The sequence below is a fragment of the Tupaia chinensis genome, unplaced genomic scaffold, assembly GCF_000334495.1.
Source record: "Tupaia chinensis unplaced genomic scaffold, TupChi_1.0 Scaffold138619_1, whole genome shotgun sequence".
In the NCBI taxonomy this organism is placed as follows: Eukaryota; Metazoa; Chordata; class Mammalia; order Scandentia; family Tupaiidae; genus Tupaia; species Tupaia belangeri.
In genome coordinates this window covers 1,195,493-1,212,617 of record NW_006198512.1, presented here as the reverse complement: position 1 = coordinate 1,212,617, position 17,125 = coordinate 1,195,493, and the positions used below count along the sequence as shown (strand labels likewise).

Below are 17,125 nucleotides of genomic sequence, written 5' to 3'. Positions count from 1 at the left end.
GGACTCAACCCATGGTCGACTACATGGGAGTCCAGCGACATAGCCATTACGCTAACTGCTGGCCCCTTTGAGCAGCCTCTTTAGCTTGGTAGGCTTGTAGTGCTGCTACAGGTTCATCAACCTTAGAACAGAGAGACTCTGGAGACTCAAGCATATGAAGAAGTTCTGAATTATCAATCTCCAACAACATGCCAGTGATTTCACCAGCAACAGGAGGGTACATGGCTTGAATAAGAGGAAACAGCCGTTCACCCAACATTTGCTTTTGCTCTTAAGGAGGGGCAGATGCCAACATGGAAGCAGTCAAAGGTTTCTGTCCTTGTACACGAACAGCGGGCTGTTGCATGGTAACTTGTGTCTGTGCATTAAGATGTTGCTGAGGATTGCGAACCCCTGCAGCATATTTATATTGTGGAATGGTGCGGACAGCAGGAGTAGCTGCAGCAGCTGCAGGATGTGGACCTACTGTCTGTGCGGATGTGTTAGCAATATGCTGTGTTGACATGATTCGTGGAACCTGTGAAGAAGCTGGTCTCATAGTACTAAATGGTGGTCTAGGAGCAGCTGGGCGGATAGCATCGGGCACATTTTGGAATGGATCAGGTCTGGCACCCTGAGCAGTCCAGCGAGGACTTGGTCTTAGTTGAGCAATTTGGCTAGGAGGATAGTGTGCAGCACGGTTCTGAATCTGGGGGATAGCGGCCATGAAGTAACCTGAAGGAGGCGCTGGCTGGTAGGGGTTGATTATGGGGTTGGGCACAGCTTGTACACGTGCCATCCTCTGTATATACTGGTTGGTGAGGTGAGCCTGGCGCTCTTCTTTGCGCTGAGCTAACGCTATATACAATGGCTTGGTGGCCACGATTCTACCATTCGTTTCTGTAACTGCTTTAGTGGCTTCTTCTGGAGAGGAGAAACACACAAAACCAAACCCTTTGCTGCGACCACCTTCCATCATATCCTTTGCACTGGTGATTGTACCAAACAGAGAAAACTTTCCAGAGACGTTCATCATCAATACCAACATCAAGATTTTTCACATAAAGGTTAACGCCCTGGTATCTGATGAAACTATCTTGCTTCATCTGCTCAAATTGGCGCTTAAGTTCCATCTGCCGTTCCACTTTTTTCTGAGCTCGACCAACGTATATTTTTCCACTGAGCTCCTTTCCATTCATCTCATTCACAGCTTTCTGTGCATCTTCATGCCTTTCAAAGCTTACAAATCCAAATCCTTTGGATTTTCCACTTTCATCAGTCATTACTTTTACATTTAAGGCAGGTCCAAACTTGCAAAGAGATCCTTAAGGCGCTCATCATCCATGTCTTCTCCAAAATTCTTGATGTAAACATTGGTGAACTCTTTTGCTCTGGCTCCAAGTTCTGGTTCTCATTCTTTGCTAGGGCTTTAATTGTCCAACGAATACTTTGCAATCATTTAGAAGCATCCCATTCACTTTTTCAATTGCCTTTTCAGCAGCTTCCTGTGTCTCAAAGTGCACAAATCCATAGCCCTTGGAACCATTTTCATCACAAACCACCTTACATGAAAGGATGTTACCAAAAGCAGGAAATGCATCATACAGTGCTTTATTATCAATGGATTTGTCCCAATTTTTAATGAATATGTTGCCCACTCCACTTTCGCGAAGTGATGGATCACACTGAGACCACATGATGTGTACTGGCTTGTCTTTATAACATCAAAATTCATGGTGTCCAATGCATGCTCCATGCCCACTGGCTGCTGGAAGTTCACATACATGTAGCCCAAGGAGCTGCGGCTAATCATGTCCCTGCAGACCAGGATGGAGAGGATGGGCCCAGCCGGGCTGAACTTCTCATAGGGCATCACCTCATTCATGCTGGGGTGTAGGTCCCCAAGTGGAATGAGGCCTTGGGGTAGCTGGGGGCACTAGGGTTCATCTTGGCATGGCTGCCCACAGGGCCACAGGCCATAATCTTTCTGTGAGAGGAGAGCGAGTGCTGGGGCTGAGGCAGAGCTGGGAGGAGGGGAGCGGGGCCAGCACAGAGAGACAAAAATCAGCCAGAATCGAAAACTACTCAATGGCCACAGAACGGGGTCGATGCGTTGCCTTGGGGCTGCTGGCTGCGGGCTGGGAGCGAGAGTGGCGATGTTGGGTCTGGGCAGCGGGAAGGCCTCGGTCTCTTAGTTCCTTCTTGGAGCTGCTGTGGGGCCACGAGTGGGCGGGTGGGACTTGGTTGCTTCACTGGGTTATTTTATAAAAGAGGAAGAAAACTATAAAATATCTTCAGATAATACCACATTTCTTTGTCCCATTAATGCTTTGTCTATTTTTCTTCTAAATGTCCTTCCTCAGGCCCTCCTCTTCCACACACACTATATCTGATATTTACACCCATTTATCATGTTTGCATATCTTTTAGTCAATCAGTTTCAGTCATAGAGTGTGGACACTCGGTATATATTAAGTGGGGACATACAATGGGTCTCCTTCATAGCCTGGCTTGCCTCACTCAGCAATAAATCTTCCATATTCTTCCACTTTCCGTCAAAAGCCAGGATTTTTTTTAACAGCTGAATAGCATTCCATAGAGTATATGTGCCATAGTTTTTCTTTTTTTTCTTTTTTAACTTCAGACATTATCAGTGTAATTACCTGCTAGATCATCAGATGGAAACATGTGGTAAATGAATGGAAACATGGTTCATAAACTCAGAGAGGCAAGCATATTTTAGACCAGTTTAGGTTTAGACATTCATCACATTGGACAATTTTTAACATTTAAAATGAAACTTTTCAACATGAAAAACAAAGAAATATATTAAAACTGGTTTTCAGAATTGTCCAAATTACTTTTTAAACACAGTTCAATTTTTGTTACATTTCTTTAAACATCAAGTTCTTTTTTTGGCAAATCTATCCAAAATATTGTTTTCATTTAGAACTGAGTTGTGTAAGTGTGCCCTAAAATCATGTCCGTCAGGTTACCTTCCTTTAAGCCCTAATAGGTATCTTCCCTCTAAAATGTGTACCTCTTAATTAAGTTGTCAATCTTAAAGATATTCTGGAGAAAAACTTATGAATTAAACACTTACAAATTCTTCTTCACTTCTGTTATAGTGTAGCAATTTATCATCTAACCCATAATGGTCTATCAGTTGAGTCAGGCTTAGTTTCTTGTTCTCTTCAGACATAGCTGACTGCAGCTCATAAAGCAACAGCTGGCTACAGCTTCTCCACTTCTTTATTAACAACTGTAATTGAGACAGGTCATCCTTTGATCTATACATTTTGACTAGTTTTAGCCTCTGAAGAAGGTCTTCTTTCTCCTGAATGTGCTTCACCAATTTTGCTTTTTCTTCATCTAATGCTTGTTTAGAACAACTCTCCTTCAAAATATTATTTTGGAATGCATCTGTATCAAGTGATTTTGATTCACATGTACTGATAATCTTGAAGGCATTTTTCAAATGTGCATTTTCTTCAAATTCACTATCTATGTGTTTAAAACTTTCTTGAAATTCCAAACAATTTTCTTCCATTGAAGATGCTGGTTTCTCTGAAAAGGTCTGACCACTTTCTTCATTCTCTACTTTAAGACGCTTTACCACACTGCAGTGGGAATTAAATGAAGACCTTGTTTTCCTTAATTTTTCTCTAAGTGTGGCACTCATAGGCTCCCTCCGCCATGCCCACAGGATGCTGAAGGCGCACGCAGCGACGGCTGTAAACCCATGTACCAGTTTTTCAATCCATTCATCTGTTCGAGGGCATTTGGGTTGGTTCCATGTCTTAGCAATTGTGAATAGTTCCACAATAAACATTGATGTGCAAGCACGTTTTTGATTAAGAATTCTGTCCTTTGGGTAGATACCAAGGAGTGGGATTGCTGGATCATATGGTAGTTCTATTTGTAGATTTTTGAGGAATCTCCAAATTGTTCTCCACAGTGGGTGGACTAATTTATATCCCCACCAGCAGTGTAAGAGAGTTCCCCTTTCACCACACCCCCACCAACACTTATCATTTTTTTTTCAATCTTAGACATTCTGACTGGGGTTAGGTGGTATCTCATTGTTGTTTTGATCTGCATTTCCCTTATGATGAGCGATGTTGAGCATTTTTTCATATGCCTTTTGGCTATTCGTATGTCATCTTTAGAGTGTGTTTTTTTCAACTCATTCTCCCATCTTTTAATAGAGTTATCATCTTTTTTCCAAACAGCTGCTTGAGTTCCTTGTGCATTCTGGTTATCAGTCCCTTATCTGATGCATAATTTACAAAAAATATTTTCCCACTCTGAGGGCTGTCGGTTCACATTAATTACTGTCTTTTGCCATGCAGAAGCTTCTTAGTCTGAACACTTGTCTAATTTGGAGATTATTGACTGTGCTTTGGGGGGGGGGGTCCTATGTAAGAAGTGTTTACATACCCTAATGTCTCTCAGAGTTTCCTCCATGTTTTCTAGGAGCAGTTTTATAGTTTGAGGTCTTAGATTTAGATCTTTGATCCACCTTGACTTGATTTTTATCAGAAGTGAGAGGTAGGGGTTCAGATTCATCTTTCTGCAGGTGAAAATCCAGTTTTGCCAGCACCATTTGCTGAAGAGGTTTTCCTTTTTCCACTGGATTGACTGGTACCCCTTGTAAAAAATCAGTTGACTGTTATGTTTGGGAATTTATTTCTAGGGACCCTATTCTGTTCCATTGGTCCACGTCTGTTTCTGTGCCAGTACCATGCTGTTTTGATTACCACAGCTTTGTAGTATATTTTTGGGTCAGGGAGTGAGATGCCACCCACTCCACTCTTCTTGTGCAGGATTGCTTTGGCAATACAGTCTTTTATGATTTCAGACAAATAGTATGATTGTCTTTTCTAGATCTGTGAAGAATGTGTCTGGTACTTTATTGGTATTGCATTAAATATGTAGATTAATTTGGGCAGAATTGCTATTTTGATTATATTAATTCTTCTAATCCAGGAACATGAGATGTCCTTCCACTTTTTTGTGTTATTTTCAATTTCTTTTTTTAGCTTCTCATAGTTTTCCTTGTGGCGGTCTTTCATTTCTATGACTAGATTTATCCCTAAGTATCTTATACTTTTTGTGGCTAGGGTAAATGGAATAAATTTTTTCAGTTCGATCTCAATGTGCCTGTTGTTCCTATATAGAAATGCTATAGATTTCTGTATATTAATTTTGTATCCTGCAACTTTAATGTATTCATGTATTACTTCCAGAAATTTTTTAATGGAGACCATTGGGTCTTCTACATATAAAATCATGTCATCTGCGAATAGAGAGAGTTTCACCTCTTCTTTTCCTATTTGGACGTCTTTTATTTTTTCTTCTTTTCTGATTGCGTGGGCAAGGACTTCTAGTACTATATTGAAAAGGAGTGGAGGAAGTGGGCATCCTTGTCTTGTACCCATTTTTAGTGGGAAAGCTTTCAGCTTTTCTCCATTCAGGATGATGTTTGCTATGGGTTTTTCATAGATAGCTTTTATTGTGTTGAGAAATGACCCTTCTAGGCCGATTTTGCTGACAGTCTTGATTATGAAGGGATGTTGTATCTTATCAAATGCTTTTTCTGCATCAATTGATATAATCATATCATTTTTATCTTTTTTCCTGTTAATATGGTGTATTACATTTATGGTTTTGCATATGTTGAAACAAACTTGCATTCCTGGAATAAAGCCTATCTGATCATAACGTATAATCTTTTTAATAAGTTGTTGGATACGATTTGCTAGTATCTTGTTGAGAATCTTTGTGTCTATATTCTTCCTTGTCCTTATCCGTTTTAAGGATAAGGGTGATGGAGGCTTCATATAATGAATTAGGAAGAGAGTCAACTTTTTGGATCTTTAGAAATAACTTGAGCAGTATGGGGGTTAACTCATCTTTAAAAGTTTTGTAGAATTCAGAGGTGAAGCCATCAGGGGCAGGACTTTTCTTTGTTGAGAGGTTATTTATTACTGATTCAATCTCCTGGCTTGTTATGGGCCTATTCAGACTTTCTGTATCCTCCTGGCTCAATCTTGGTACATTATATGTGTCCAGGAATTTGTCCATCTCATCTAGACTTGTTTCTTGGCATATAGATATTCATAGTATCCTCTAATGATGTTTAACCAACTGGACTAGGGAGAAATGTTCACATAGTGAAATATTCACTTTGTAAGCTAAAAAAGGTAATTGAATGTATAAAAAAAAAGAAAAAAAAAATAAAAGAGGAAGAAAAAAAATAAAAGTCTCCGGTGGGGGAGACACGGATTTTTGGTAAATTTTTTGAGTTTTTTTTCTTTTAAAGATTTTTTAAAGATTTTTTTGGATTTTTTAAATAATAAATGTGTGTCCCGAGCCCGGAGCACACACTCTTCACTCTCAGCACTAACCGCCGGGGAGGAGGGCAGAACTCATACTTTCTACCTACAGTAATTAAAATAGTGTAGTGCTAGCATAGACAGACACACAGGGCAACGGAATAGGAGAGAAGCCCAGAAATATGCTCTCACATATATGTTGAAATGATTTCTGACAAGGGTTCCAAGACTATTCAGTGGGAATTTCCAGGAAATTGGGTATCCATGTGCAAAAAACAAAGGTGGACCCTTATTTGACACTATATTCAAAAACTATTTCAAAATGGATCAAATATCTAATATTAAAGTCTTAAAAGAAAACATAGGGAGAAACTTCACAACTTGAATTTGGCAATGATTTCTTGGACATGACACAAAGGTGCAGGTGACAATAACACCAGAAAGGACACAGATGATGGCCCAGGAGTAATTCAGCTGGACCTACACAGGAAGGTCCTGGGTTCATGTCCCAGAGGTCCCTGTGGATGCCAGGTGTGCATATTCTTGCTTGGGCTGGCTAAGGCTGGGGGTGGGTTATGGCATGAAGACCCTCTTAGGAGTGTCTCTCTCTTTACACTTCTCTCTATGTGTCTGAATAAATAAACCTTAACAGAAAACAAATTAAAAAACTTGTGCATTATGGGACTAGCAGATGGCATAATGGTTACATTGCTGGGCTCCCACATAGTTGACCTCGGTTCGAGTCCCAGACCTGCTGGGCTTAAAACTCATGTGGGGTGCATGAGTGTCCAAGATCCCGAGAGGAGAATGGAGGATAAGGGAGTGCAGTATGGCCACCCCCCCGGGAGGTTATTTCTCACTTTCTGTCTCTCTGTCTTTATCTTTCTGGTGAGTGCACATGCCCTATAACAAAAATCTCTCTCTAAAAACAAACAAAAAAATTTTTGTGCATTAAAAGACATTATTGGGACAAGTAGTTGGCATAATGGCTATGTTGCTGGACTCCCATGTAGTCGACCACGGTTTGAGTCCCAGACCCGGTGGTTTAAACTCACACCGGGCATGTGTGTGTGTGTGTGCCCAAGATCCTGAGAAGAGAATGGAGGAGAAGGGATTGCAGTGTGGCCATCCCCCCTTGAAGGTGGTTTCTTGCTTTCTGTCTCTCTATCTCTGTCTTTCTGGAGAGTGCACACTCCCTATAGCAAAAACCTTTCCCCTTCAAAAAAAGTTTAAAAAAAAAAAACACATTATCAACAGAATAAAAAAGTTAACAAAATAAGAGAAAATATTTGCAAATCATCTATCTAGAAAGGGACTAATATCCAGAATATATAGAGAATTCCTCATACTCCATAACAAGAAAATAAATAATGTGATTCAAAAATGGGCCAAGGATGGGAACCAGCAGTTAGTGTAATGGCTATGTCGCTGGACTTCCACGTAGTCGACCGCGGTTCGCGTCCCGGACCCGGTGGCTTAGAACTCACGCCGGGTGCGTGTGCGTGCGTGCCCAAGATCCCGAGAGGAGAATGGAGGAGAAGGGACTGTGGCGTGACTATCCCCCTGGGGGGTGATTTCTCGCTTTCTGTCTCTATGTCTCTCTCTGTCTGTCTGGCGAGCGCACGCGCCCTATAGCAAAAACCTCTCCAAAAAAAAATAATAATAATAATGGGCCAAGGACTTGAAAAGACATTTCTCCAAAGAAGACATACAAATGGCCAATAACCACATTAGAAGATGCTCACTGGGCCAGCAGATGATGTCGTGGTTACATTGCTGGGCTCAGACATGGCCAACCATAGTTCAAGTCCCGGATCTGATGACTTGAAAATAATGCTGTGTGTGTGTGTGTGCACCCCCAAGATCCCAGGAAGAAAATGGAGGAGAAGAGATTGCAGATTGGCCATCCCCAGTGGAGGGTGGTTTCTCACTTTCCCTTTTTTGTCTCTGTTTCTCTCTCTCCAGTGAGCACACGTGCCCTATGGGGGAAAAAGATGCTCACTATCACTAATCATTAGGCAAATGTATTGGGTTGTCAGAAAAGTCATGATGCATTTTTGTACTGGAAAACAAAAGATGTCATGACTTTTCCAACTACCCAATAAATAGAAACCAAAAGACACTACCTCACACATAGGTACTATCAAAATCTCACAGAGCAACTAGCACTGCACAGATGTGGAAACACTGGAAGCCTTGACAGTCCCATTTGGTACCTCAAAAAATTAAAAAAGGGCAGGGCCAGCAGGTGGCATAGTGGTTAAGGACTTCCACATGACGGATTGCTGTTCGAGTCTCAGAACTGGCAGCTTTAAAATCATGTGCGTGTGTATGTATGCCCCAAATCCAAGGAGAATAGAGGAGAAGGGATTGTGGCATGGCCATCTTCCCTGGGGGATGAGTTGTCACTTCTTTCATTGTCTCCAATGAGCACACACACCCTATGGTAAAAATCTTAAAAAAAAAAAAAAAAAAAAAAAAAGGAGGCCAGATGTGAGAGCTTCTCTGTAAGGCTGGCCCACTTGAAAGACTGGGGCTCAGTGACCAGGCCAGCCTGTACATGCTTGGCACGTGTTTGGCCTGCCCATGATCCTGGCTGGCCAGGAGAGGCTGGTGGTCTGGTGGCTGGATTGCAGTGTGAAGCCATATCCAGGGTACCTACCTTTCACTCTCAGGAAAGAAAGAAACTTAAAAAAAATTAAATGTAGAATTACCATATAATCTAGCAATTCCATTTCTGGGTATATAGCTAAAAGACTTAAAAGCAAAGTCTTGCGGGGCCAGCAGGTGGCATGGTGGTTAAGGTGCTGGATTGCACATGGCCAACTGTGTGGTTTGCATCCCAGACTTGGCAGCTTGAAAATCACAACAGAAGTGTGTGTGTGTGTGCATGTGCACACGTATCCAAAATCCCAAGAGGATAATGGACTGCAGTGTGGCAATCCCAGCTTAGGGGTGATTTCTCTCTCCAGTAGTGTACATGCCCTATGGCAAAAAAAAAAAAAAAAAAAAAAAAAAAAAAAATCACAGAGACTTGAAGAAATATTTTGCAGCCATATTTATAGCATTATTCACAACAACTAAAAGGTAAGAGTGACCTAAGTGTACAAGAAACGAACGGATAAGCAACATGTGAAACACACATATGATGGAGTATTACTCAGCCTAGAAAGGTAGGGAATTCCCACATATCCTCCAAGATGGGTGATCCTCGAGAGCCGTATTCTAAGGGGAATAAGTCAGTCATGAAGACACGAACTACCGGACTCCACTTAGATAGGGACCTGGGTAGTCTGATTCCCAGAGACACAGGGGCTGGGGAAGGAGGGCCACCAGGAATTACGGTTTAACAGGCATAGAGCTTATTTTTACAGATGAGAAGAATTCTGAAGATGGATAGTGGTGACAGTAGCACCACGGTATATAATGAACATACTTAGTAACACTGAACTTGATATTTACCAATGGTCTTATGAGTCTTATGTTGTATGTATTTTACCACAATAAAACAAGTTGTAAAGAATGAAGCTCTGATGCATATGACAACATGGACTGGCTCTGAAAATACCACACCAAATAAACAAGCTAGAAATGAAAGAAACAGAATGTACGATCCCATATTGTGAGGTGCCTAGCACGGGCACAGTCACAGGGACAGGACATGGAATGGAGATGGGGATTCAGTACTCAACGGGACAGTGTTCTGTGGTGACAGAAGAGCTGTGGACAGGGATGGCAGTGAATGTGGTATAACAATGTGAACATGCTTACTGCTGCTGAACTATATGCCTGAAATTGATTACGCTGTATGTTGGCCAATTTTATTCTGTATATAGTTTATCACAGTAAAAACATACGCCAGTACAACTGGAGTCCAGACAGCAAACCAGAGCTAAGCCTACCCAGGTGCTGGGAGCTACCCCCCGCAGGACATGCTCTGGAATGATTGGCATTCCACTGAGGAGGGGTGCTGGCATGGGGTTTCTGCATTGTTCAGAAGAGAAGCAAGTGTGTGTGGAGGGGTGCAGCCTGGGAGTGCAAGCTCTCTGTAGACCAGCATCGAAGTTTGACAACGTGGTCCAAAGCAAGCCTCAGCAAATTCTAAAATACCAAAAGCACACAGAAACTGCCCTCTTACAACAGAACAGCTGAATCAAAACAGGACAGAAAGGGCATTAGGAAAACTTTCTGAACTTCTAATCACAGGGAAAACTACAAAATATTTAGAAGTGAAGATTAGTGAAAATACTACTTATCAGAACTTCTGGGATATAGCTAAACATCATTAGAAGAAGTATATGGCCTTGCATGATTATGCTGTAGAAGAAAGGCTAGATACACATCTTAAGGAATGTTCTAGAACAATGAAATTAACTCAAAGATAGAGGAAAGAAATAATTAAAGAAAACAATGAGGTATACAGTAAAGACTTTCCTCAAAAACAAAACGAGGGAAAAAAAAATTTAAAAAAATACACACAAAAGACAAAATAAGGACTTTAAAAAGTCTAATACAATTCACAAGTTCCAAAGGACTCCAAAGGTCAAAGAAAGGGGACATGGAGGCAGGAATTGTCTCTACCAGAATGCGAAAAATCCTGCTAACTGTAAAAATAAAAGGTATTTGACAATTCTGTGGCAATTAATGTGAAAATACAGATACACTTGGAGAAGTACCAATTGCTAGAAAAGCATAATTTAAGAAAACTATCACCAGAACAGGCAGAAAATCCAAATGGTATTAAAACTGTAGAAAGAGACAGAATATGTCATGAAAGCCTTACCCTCAAGGGAGATGAGGCAGGAGAAATTCAGCAAAATGTTGATTATAGTTACAGTTGTGTTCACTGAAGAATTTTCAATTCTTCTGTGTGTTTGAAATTTTTTATTTTTTTAAAAAAATAATTATTTTATTTTATTTATTCATTCATTTATTTTTTAGTTTGACCAGAGAAAGACAGAAGGTGAGAGTGAGAGAGAGAGAGGAAGTGAGAAAGCAAGCCACCAGAACTCGAACCCTGATCGGCCATGTGGGAGTGTCCAGTGCCTTAACCACCACACCACCCGCTGGTCCCCTGTTTGACATTTTTTCAAAGTAAAAGGTCATAGAGGGTAGTTTCCCCACTAAAATAAATAAATAAATAAATAAATAAAGCCTAAAAAAACTCTCTAGCCCAGATGGCTTCATGAGGGGATACTCCTTCAGCCAGTCCTGCTAGAAATATATATGACAAGCCCCAATCTGTAGGAGCTGCCCTCACCTGTGTCCCACGCAGTGTTAGAGTCCTGGCTGTCAGTTGGGGATGAGGTCACACCTGCCCTCCTCCCCAGCCTGGGTACAGACAGCTGAGGTGGAAGTAGGTCTGCCACCAAGAGGAGGTGGCACCCGCCAGCTCTGTCCACTGCTGTCGCTGACCTCTGCCCTGCCCCTCCCACCTGCCAGCATGGGTAGCAGGCAGGTTGCTGATATTTGCATCTGGAAATAGGACAGCTGTTCTCAGGGCATGCTGAGGACACACCAGGCCTGCCTGGCACACCGGGGCTAGCAAACAGCCATGGCTGGCCCTGCCAGCACTCACCGCCCGTGCCTCGCTGGGGGCCTCCATGTCCTGCAGCTTCTGCGTCTGCTTCAGCTGGTTGAGCGTGGGCTTCAGCTGCGTGGCACCCACCGTCTTGCTGGTCCACTCATCCACCAGCTTGTGCAGGTCGTCCGTGAAGGTGCCCTTCTTGTTGTTGCTGTTGTTGGCCTGCGCCTGGGCGTGCAGGGTGGGCTGCGGGCCTGGCTCGGGGCCTGGGGCCAGGCTGCTGGTGGAAGACCCTGGGAAGTCACATACAGGCCAGGATTGGTGAAGCCACACACTTGCCAGCACCACCCTGGGGCTGGCTGCGGTCATTCTCATGTGTTGGCTAGGACAATGGGCTCCCTTGGGCCAGGCAACACCTTGCTTCAAGAGGCGGTCGGGATTAAGGGCCCAGCTGCCCAGTTTTAGACACAGGGGGGCATTTCCATGGCGAGCTGTGGTAGGCGGCCGCCGCTGCCATCTCAGAAGCCAGGCCAGGGGCCCGGACTCCTCAGTGGCCGGCAGCCTCCATCACGTGCCCAGTGCTGCCCGTCCTGCCAGACTCACATGTGAGCAAGCTTGGAAAGCTCCAGGCATGACTGGACACGAGTGAGCTTTGGGGCCATGGTGACAAGGTGAGAGCCCCTGCCCTTGGTGCCCTCAGTGGTGCCATGAGGACGCAGGCGGGAATATGTGGCAGGGCACGCGGGGTGGCAGCTTGGCCAGCCCCCAGCAGTCCAGGCCTGGGGGTGGGTGTTTGCCAAAGGTGGCATTTTTCACATTCCTGTGAATTTTAGCGGCTTGGGGGGGCACAAAACGAGGCTGCACCTCGCAGTGCCCTCAGTGGTGCCATGAGGACGCAGGCGGGAATATGTGGCAGGGCACGCGGGGTGGCAGCTTGGCCAGCCCCCAGCAGTCCAGGCCTGGGGGTGGGTGTTTGCCAAAGGTGGGCTTTTTCACATTCCTGTGAATTTTAGCGGCTTGGGTGTCACAAAAAGGTACGTCTCCCTAGCAGAGGCCTGGAGCCACCTGGCCGGGACCAGCCGCTTGGCTGCTTCACGGGAAGGTTGCCATCTGACTTTCCGTTAAACTCACGCCCCAAATGGCACTTGACAGTATTGGAAATCATCTGCCCTCCCCCCGGCACGTGTCATTTCTGGTTGGCAATTTCGAGTAAGCCAGTTTAAAGTCTTCTGCATCCCGTTGCCCTGATGGCCACCTCTTCAAACAAGCTGCCCCGACATGCAGTGTGCTTTAGTGGCCAGCGATGAGGAAGCACGGACACAAACGGTTAAAAATTAGTGATGACGTTTTTACACACACGAGCTAGTTCTACATGGACTTTCAGCCAGAAAAGAAAAAAAAGAAAATTAAACAGAGAGAGAGCGAGAGCAAAAGAGAAAGGGAGAGAAGTGGGGCCGGGGGGCTAGAACCCATTCTGCCGAGTCTCTCCCTCGGGAGGAATTTCTTTAGCACCTCAAAGACACTCGTCCCTATGGCTTTGGGAAGGCAGCGATGCCCTGGGAAGGTCTGGAGAGGGCTAAGCCTGTCGGGTGTGAGCTGACGAGACCGCACTCGGGAGCCACGAGACACGGGGGCCAGGGCAGCTAGCCCACGAGGCAGAAGCGAAGCGGCACCGGGGCGGGGGGCCCAGGGCCGGCACGGGGACCCCTGACGCCACTAGCCACAGTAAGCCCATGCGATGAGAGGAAAAGGGGCAGAAAACCCGGATAATTACTACTGCTGTGTTCTTTGCCTAGGCAGAGACGCTTCAGGGCAGACCCTGCAAGGGAAAAAGAAAAACGACACAAGACCACAGGGTTAGGCAAACGGCACACACCGGGACACGCTACCACACTTCAAGCCAAAGTCGTCAGTGTGCAGGGAGGGGTGGACACAGGTAGCAGGCTGGACAGAGGGCGGCCCGATCTGGGGTCACCGAGCGGCCCTGCTAGTGTGTAGGGCACGCGAGCTACGCCGAGGAGGCAGGGGTGCCAGGGCCGAGCCCCCAAGCTTCAGGGAAGAGTGTTGGTCTGTAGAAGCATATTCCAAAAAAAGAAAAAGAGAAAGAAAAAAGAAAAGGGGAAAAAAAGCAAAGCACACCGCTTGGCTTTCACATGCCAGACTTTGGGCGCTTTCCTGGCAGAGGCAGGAAACCCAGTGTTAACCACGAAAGTGCACGGGTGGAGCCTGGCCTGGCCACCGAGGCCCAGAAAGGTTTTCCAAGTGCAAAAAGATACATTGTTTTGCAGGTTCGAGGCCAGTTTGGGATCCCTGAAGGCTGCCTTGGACGGGCTGAGATGGGTATCAGGCAGGGAAGAGTGGGGTGTCTTTCTAAGGACTAATCATGAGTCAGGGGGACATCGCTGCTTCTCTAACAGTCCGTGTGCCCAAGTAGCAGGGCAAGATGTGTCCGTGGTGCCCAGAGGCCAGCTGGTCAGGGAGGATGGGCAATGCTCCCCAGGGAGGGCTGGGGCATCGGGGCAGGCAGCGAGGTGGGCCGGAAGGTGCTGCCACTCTGGCTTATCCTGTGGCAGCAGGGTGGGATGGGCAGGGGCAGGGGCAGGCTCAGACTTCCCCAAGGTCACTCGGCAAAGCCCCACTAGCTCAGAGAGTCCTTCTGTGCTCCAGCCTGCGGCAGCCTCACCAAAAACCCTTTCCTTCTTCCTGGGGTGCTGCACGTACAGGGACCTGGGAGGGCAGGCCAGATGGGCCTTCCTGCCCCAGCCCCAGGCACTGCAGGCTGCGTGAGCTCGCCCGTGCTGTGTGTCCTGGATGGGGAAGCAGCCGGCCAACTCGCCACTGTTCCAGTTCCTCCTGCATTCTCAGAGCCACCACAGGGAGCCACCAAGAGAGGTAATGTCCTGTTGGAAACTTTCATGCCCAAAGGACAAGGAAGGAGCTGGGAGGGGGCCCAGACAGACAGGCTCTGGAGATGAGTGAAGGGCCGCGTTCTCAAGGACACCCTACTGGGCACATGGGCCGATGTCTCCTTGGGGTTCCTCAGGGTATGCAGCGGTGCACTGAGGAAGAGCCCCCAGGCCCCGGCTTGGGTATGGTGCAGGGCCCTCGCATCAGCGTCCTGTTGGCTTAGGGTGAGGCCGCACAGCCCTGCCACACAGACCAGCACAGAGAGAGCAAGCTGACCCAAGCCTGATGCACCCGGTGTCTGACCTGCGGAGGCTCCCCTGTGGCCAAGACTCTGCCTTGGGTCTGGCCCCTGCTGTCGCTAACTGCACGAGATCCCTGATGTCAGCTGCAGGTGGGGGCTGGGGGGGCAGCGGGGCCACTTTCTGAGCTGGATATTCACGCCCTGGACTCCCAGGGTCTGAGCACTGGTGGACAGGGTACATGCGTAGAGCTTGGGGCAACATGGCCACGGGGGTCTCCCTGGACACACCAGATGTCCAGAGCCCAGACAGCTCCTAGCCCCCCACCTCCTCCTGTGATGCAACCCCAGGTGCCCAGAGCCCAGATGGCTCCTGGCCGATACCTCAGGACACTACCCCAGATGCCCAGATGGCTCCTGGCCAACACCTTCCCAGGACACGACCCCTGATGCCCAGATGGTTCCTGGCCAACACCTTCCCAGGACATGACCCCAGATGCCCAGATGGCTCCTGGCCGACACCTCAGGACACGACCCCAGATGCCCAGATGGCTCCTGGTCGACACCTCAGGACACAACCCCAGATGCCCAGAGCCCAGACAGCTCCCGACACCCACTCCCTCTCTGGATGAGATCCAGTGCCCAGAGCACAGATGGCTCCAGGCCCCCCACACCCACCCTGGATATGAGCCCAGGTGCCCCGAGCACACCTGCTGAGTTGGCCCCTGGACTCTGAGCCACTCTCTCAGGGCTGCTGCAGGGAAGCAGCCGCCAAGCAGCCACCAGCAGGCTAGGGTAGGGACTGCCTCGCCCTTGTGGACAGCCCTGCCCAACCTCGGCAGGCTCCCCCATCCAACTCCCACAGTGTCTGGCTTGCTTAAACCTCATACTTCCTGTGCCCACCACAGATGGCACCATGAACTGGCCCCCACTGGCCATATGCTCGGCCAAGAGATGCACCCACAAGTCCCTGGCTGGGCCCCCAGGGGCCTCTGTCCTCGGCAAGGCCTGTGACTACTCGGCAGGTGCTGAAGGTGGGGGTTTGGTGGCTTCTTCCAGCTGTTGGTAAATACAAGGACTTCAAAATGCTCATGGAAAAACAGAATTAAAGTGTGAGTTGACCTTGGTGTATGACATTTTTAACCCACATGTAGATTTCCCAACACACGTTGCTACAAGCTTTTTGAAGACCCCTGTATACCTTTTTCTTTCCAGAATATAAAAATAGGATGCACCAGGTGCTGGAAGGGCCGGGTCCAGATGCTGGTACCAGCTGCCAGCCCCGCCTGTCCATCAGGGCATGCATGCCCCACTGCAGCCTGAGCACCCACCACGCCTGGCTGGGCTGGCTGCGGACACACACCTCAGACCCAAGGACTTAAAACCAAGGGCAGCTGACGTGGACAGATGGCCTAGAAAGTGGGACAGGCCCTGGAGCTTCCTATGTGCTGGGTCAGGATCTGCACAGCTCCAGGCCGGTCCTCCTCCTGTGCACCTCCTGGCTGGCCTTGCCCACGGTAGAAGTAGGGTGCAGGCTGAGCGGGCCTCAAGCCGAGTGGAGCCGGTGCCTTCTCTAGCCCAGGGAATGGCCCAAACTGTCCCTGAAGCACCAACGGGAAACAGGGTAAGCCGGCTCTGCCCGGGTGACGGGGCCGTCTCACCTCTCCGGCGCTGGGCGTTCTGTCTCTGCCCCAGGGATGGGCTGTGGAGGGCTGCACTTCCAGGTGGTGCAGGTGGGCAGGGGAGGGGCTCTCGGGGTAGCCTCTGTCCACCTGGCCCCTCGCTCTGCTACCACAAAAGGGCCTTGCTGGGCACTCACCCTCCTGCCAGCGGGGCAGAAACGCTGCAGCAGGACTGCGGGGAGAGGTTCCCTCTGAGGAAGACTCGAAAGGACAAGAGAAGCACCAGGATGCCCCCGAGGGTCCACACCTAGACGCTCCTTTGTCTGCTGTCCCTCAGCACAGGCATGGTTGTCACACAGCAAGCAGAGATGTAGTGCGAACCACCAGACGCAGGGTCTGTGCCCAGGGACTCTGAGGCTTGGGGCTGGGTGGGGGGCCTGGCACAGGGGGACACGCTCCCCAGGGCTTGGCAGCCGCTGCTCCCAGGCCCACCCTCCCGTCCCTCCCCGTGGGCAGC

The 17,125-nt window shown here is 47.5% G+C and overlaps 1 protein-coding gene and 2 pseudogenes across 1 annotated transcript in view; all 3 read right to left on the bottom strand.

Annotated features, from left to right (window-relative positions):
• Nucleotides 1-17,125, bottom strand: part of WNK2 (WNK lysine deficient protein kinase 2) — a 157,507-nt gene that overhangs the window by 11,190 nt on the left and 129,192 nt on the right. The window contains 2 exon segments of the mRNA XM_014592804.1: nt 11,896-12,134; nt 13,616-13,660. Coding sequence (XP_014448290.1) covers nt 11,896-12,134; nt 13,616-13,660 — 284 coding nt within the window.
• LOC102499844 (polyadenylate-binding protein 1 pseudogene) lies at nt 113-1,926 on the bottom strand (annotated as a pseudogene).
• Nucleotides 3,055-11,792, bottom strand: LOC102499417 (swi5-dependent recombination DNA repair protein 1 homolog pseudogene; annotated as a pseudogene).